Raw genomic sequence first — 3,896 nt, forward strand, 5'->3', positions numbered from 1 at the left:
GAATAAATTGGACTCATTCTATTTTTGGTTGAATTATTTTGAAAAGGAACTAGGAACTTGGTGGATTCTAAATCGAATTCAACATTGTAGAGTAAGCTACAAGTATTCGCTACTTGATCCAAAAGATTTTGTATCGATATCAAGAACTGGCAGTAAGTATAAAAACGTATGATTTAGCCAAATAAGGTAAGTAAGCTACAAGTATCTGCTACTTGATCTTTACCAGATTGTTTTGTTTTTTGATTGCAGGTTGGAGTTTGCTAAGTCGTACGGAATATGGCGTAACATTCAAAATAATTCAACTGAAAAATAGAATGAGTCCAATTTTTTCATGAAATCTGTGATATTGTTTAGTATAACGTGTGATATTGTTTAGCATAACGTGTGATATTGTATTACAAAATAATATCACGATTTTTTTTTCAATTTTTTTTTTTTTGAAAAAGTTTTTTTTTTCCAGCTGTGATATTGTTTAGTATAACGTGTGATACTGTAAGCTGTGATATTATTTAATATAACGTGTGATATTTATCATGGACTCACGGACTCAAAAAGATAGGGTGGACTCATGTGATCCTAATTATATATATATATATATATATATATATATATATATATATATATATATATATATAGGAATGGGATCATGTGAGTATTAGTTATATATTTGAGGATTGAGGATTAATACTATGATAGGTATTTAGGGTGGAAACAAGGAAGGGCAAATTTGTAATTTAACAGCTGCCTATATAAACTATGTTTTACATCAATACCGTTAATTCCTCCTTTCAAATTCTCTCTCTCTCGTAGTCGCTTCTCCCTTCAATTTCTCTCTCTACTGTTGCTTCTTCCTCCATTGTTGAGCTCGAAAACCCTAGAATTTAGGCGTCATCTCCGTTTTTCGTCGTCATTCTTCACAATTATCATATTATTCCAATTAGTTCGTTTGTTCATGTACGTAATTGGCGTTTTTCGTCCCTAAATTTCGAATACGTCCTAACATTACTCTGTTTGTTCTTCTTTCCTTTTTATAATTTGAATTTCATCTTGCTTTTGTTTGTTATTTTCAATTTAATTTTGTGTTTCCTCAAATTTGACGTTTTTTTGTTTTATTTCCAGGTTTTTGCTCATTCTTCACAATTATCATATTATTTCAATTATTTCCTTTGTTCGTGTACGTAATTGTCGTTTGGCCCTTATGTTTCGCCTTCGTTCTTATCTTAGTCTGTTTGTTCTTATTTATTTGTTATTTTCAATTTAATTTTGTGCTTCTTTAAAATTCGGCTCGTTTTTGTTTGATTTCCGTGTTTTCGTGCTCAAATCTCTGCGTCTTCAATCTTCATTGTGATGTCTGGTATGTTATTCTTCTTAATTTTGTACTTTCAGCGTATTCTGAAATCTCTGCGTATTCTTTCTTTATTTTGTACTTTCAGCTTTCAATCACATGTTCGTCATACTTTTGGTACATATTTTTTGTTCATTGACGTTCTTATTTTTCTCAATATGTGATATTATTTTCTACACCTGGTGATATTGTTTATGTTGATATGTACCATTGTATATTCACGTTTGTGATATTGTTTTTCAACTTCATGTGTGATATTTGTTCCAGAGTACGTGATATTGTTTTCCTGAATATGTGATATTGTCCAGGCACCTGTGTGATATTGTTCCTGCAACATTGTTTGTGATATCGTTTTCCATCTTCATATGTGATATTTTCCCAGACAATGTGATATTGTTTCCCTAGATATGTGATATTGTTCAGCCACTTGTGTGATTTTGTTTTCGTCCATATCTTTTACACTTTTTCTTGTTATCTTACCTTTCACTTTTCTTGCCAGATCCTACAAGTAATGTAACCTCTTCTTCCTGTAATGATCTTCATGTCTCTGCTATTACCTCTAAAGATAGTAATGATATTGTTGAGTCTTCACTTACTTCTACTCTTCTGATTGAACCACCTAATGCATCTAGTTCTACTCCACATGTTGAACAACATTCTGTTCCTTCTCGTGTGCATCAACTACTTTTGGACTCCACACCTGGTGGTAGTGAATTGTGGACAAGGAATGTTGCACCTGAATTTAAACCTTATATTGGCCAGTTGTTTGGGACGTTGGAAGAAGCTATTAGTTTTTATGATGTGTATGCAGAAGCATGTGGTTTTGAACCTAGGAAGTCTTCTCAAAAAAGGTCTGTTTCTGGTGATGTGAAGTATAAATTTGTAGTTTGCAACCGTGAAGGTTTTAGAGATCGTAAGAGGAAGGCTACTGTTTTAGATAGTGGAAAGGAGCAGCAACTCCCGTGCCTTTTGATATCAGGAACACTAAATTAACTAGGATTGGTTGTACTGCTATGATTGAGTTTCGCTATAATGGGGATGGTTATGTTGTTTTTCAGTTTCGTGAGGGGCATAATCACCGTCTTTGTTCACTTAGAAATCAGCAGTTTCAAAAAAAACACAGGCACCTCCATCTTTACCATAAAAAGACAATTATTGATCATTCAAGGGTTAATCAAGGGCCAACAAGGGCATTTAGAAATGTCAAGGAATATGTAGATGGCTATGAGAATGTTGGAGCTCAACTTGTTGATTTTAAGAATTTTGGAAGGGATATCAAATGTTTCATAGGAGACCGGGATGCTCAACTGTTTGTTAACTATTTTGAGGATAAACGTGATACCACTGAAGGTTTTTACTTTGCTTATGAGGTGGATTCTGGTAAATGCTTGGTTCGTGCGTTTTGGTGTGATGCAGAGTCTCGTAGAAACTATGCTTTGTTTGGTGATTACATCGCTTATGATCCAACTTACAGTACGAATAAGTATTGTATGCTTTTCACTCCTTTTATCTTTGGCGTAGACCACCACAAAAGGTCATTACATTTTTGCTTCTGCGTTGCTATTTCATGAGGATGAAGATTCTTTCACATGGGTCTTTCAAAAGTTCCTTGATGCTATGGGACAGCGAGAGCCACACTGTATAATAACTGATCAGTGTGCTGGAATAAAGCTGGGTTTGCGTGCTGTCTTCAAACATGCTAAGCGCAGATATTGCATGTGGCATATCATGCAAAAGGTTACTGATAAGGTTGGGCCTGCAATTTCGAGAGAGACTGATTTTGTCAGCCGTTTGAATGCTGAGTTAGAACCTCTTGAATTTGAAGAAAAGTGGTGTCAGTTGGTCAATGAGCATAATCTTGATGGTAATTCCTGGTTGTCAACCATGTTTAGAAAAAGGAGGAAATGGATCCCAGCTTATTTTCGTGATGTTCCTATGGGTTGTCTATTACGAACAACTCAACGTTCTGAGAGTCAGAATAATTTTTTCAAGCGTTTTGAAAATGCACATGGTACACTTGTTGAATTCTTGATGCGGTTTCAAAGTGCCATTGATGTACAACGCCATACTCAAAAACAACTTGATAGAGACGATGATTGTACTCTTCCACAATTAGCGACTTCTCTTAAGTTGGAAGCTCATGCTTCCAAGGTTTATACAAATCGCTTTCTCGATTTTCAAGTAGAAGCTTCGCTTCTATTTGTTCCCTTAGTGTTGGTGGCTTCACACCACCTGCAAACGGTGTAGAATTAATTGGTATTCTTTGATGCCAAAACACGGAAGACCTACCAAGTCGTCTACAATTCTCTAACGAATGACGCTGAATGTTCTTGCAAGTTGTTCAACAGGAAGGGTATTATTTGTAGACACATTATCCGGGTTTACTCGGAAAACAAGTCCACACTTTGCCCGATAAATACATTCTTATGCGGTGGACCAAGAATGCACATAAGATCCTTCTTTATGGTCTACATGGTGAGTTAATTGAGGATTTTGATGCCACTGATTTACGAAAGATGGAAATGTGCAAGTTATGGTCGGAGTTCTACGC

The 3,896-nt window shown here is 35.3% G+C and overlaps 1 protein-coding gene across 1 annotated transcript; it reads left to right on the plus strand.

The window, feature by feature from the left end:
• The first annotated feature begins 2,358 nt into the window (after window positions 1-2,358).
• Window positions 2,359-3,592, plus strand: LOC141628901 (protein FAR1-RELATED SEQUENCE 5-like). Its single transcript, XM_074441988.1, has 2 exons — window positions 2,359-2,833; window positions 2,925-3,592. The coding sequence occupies exons 1-2, from the start codon at window positions 2,359-2,361 to the stop codon at window positions 3,590-3,592; spliced, it is 1,143 nt and encodes a 380-aa protein (XP_074298089.1).
• The last annotated feature ends 304 nt before the right edge of the window (window positions 3,593-3,896 follow it).

The sequence above is a fragment of the Silene latifolia genome, chromosome Y (assembly GCF_048544455.1).
Source record: "Silene latifolia isolate original U9 population chromosome Y, ASM4854445v1, whole genome shotgun sequence".
Lineage (NCBI taxonomy): Eukaryota > Viridiplantae > Streptophyta > Magnoliopsida > Caryophyllales > Caryophyllaceae > Silene > Silene latifolia.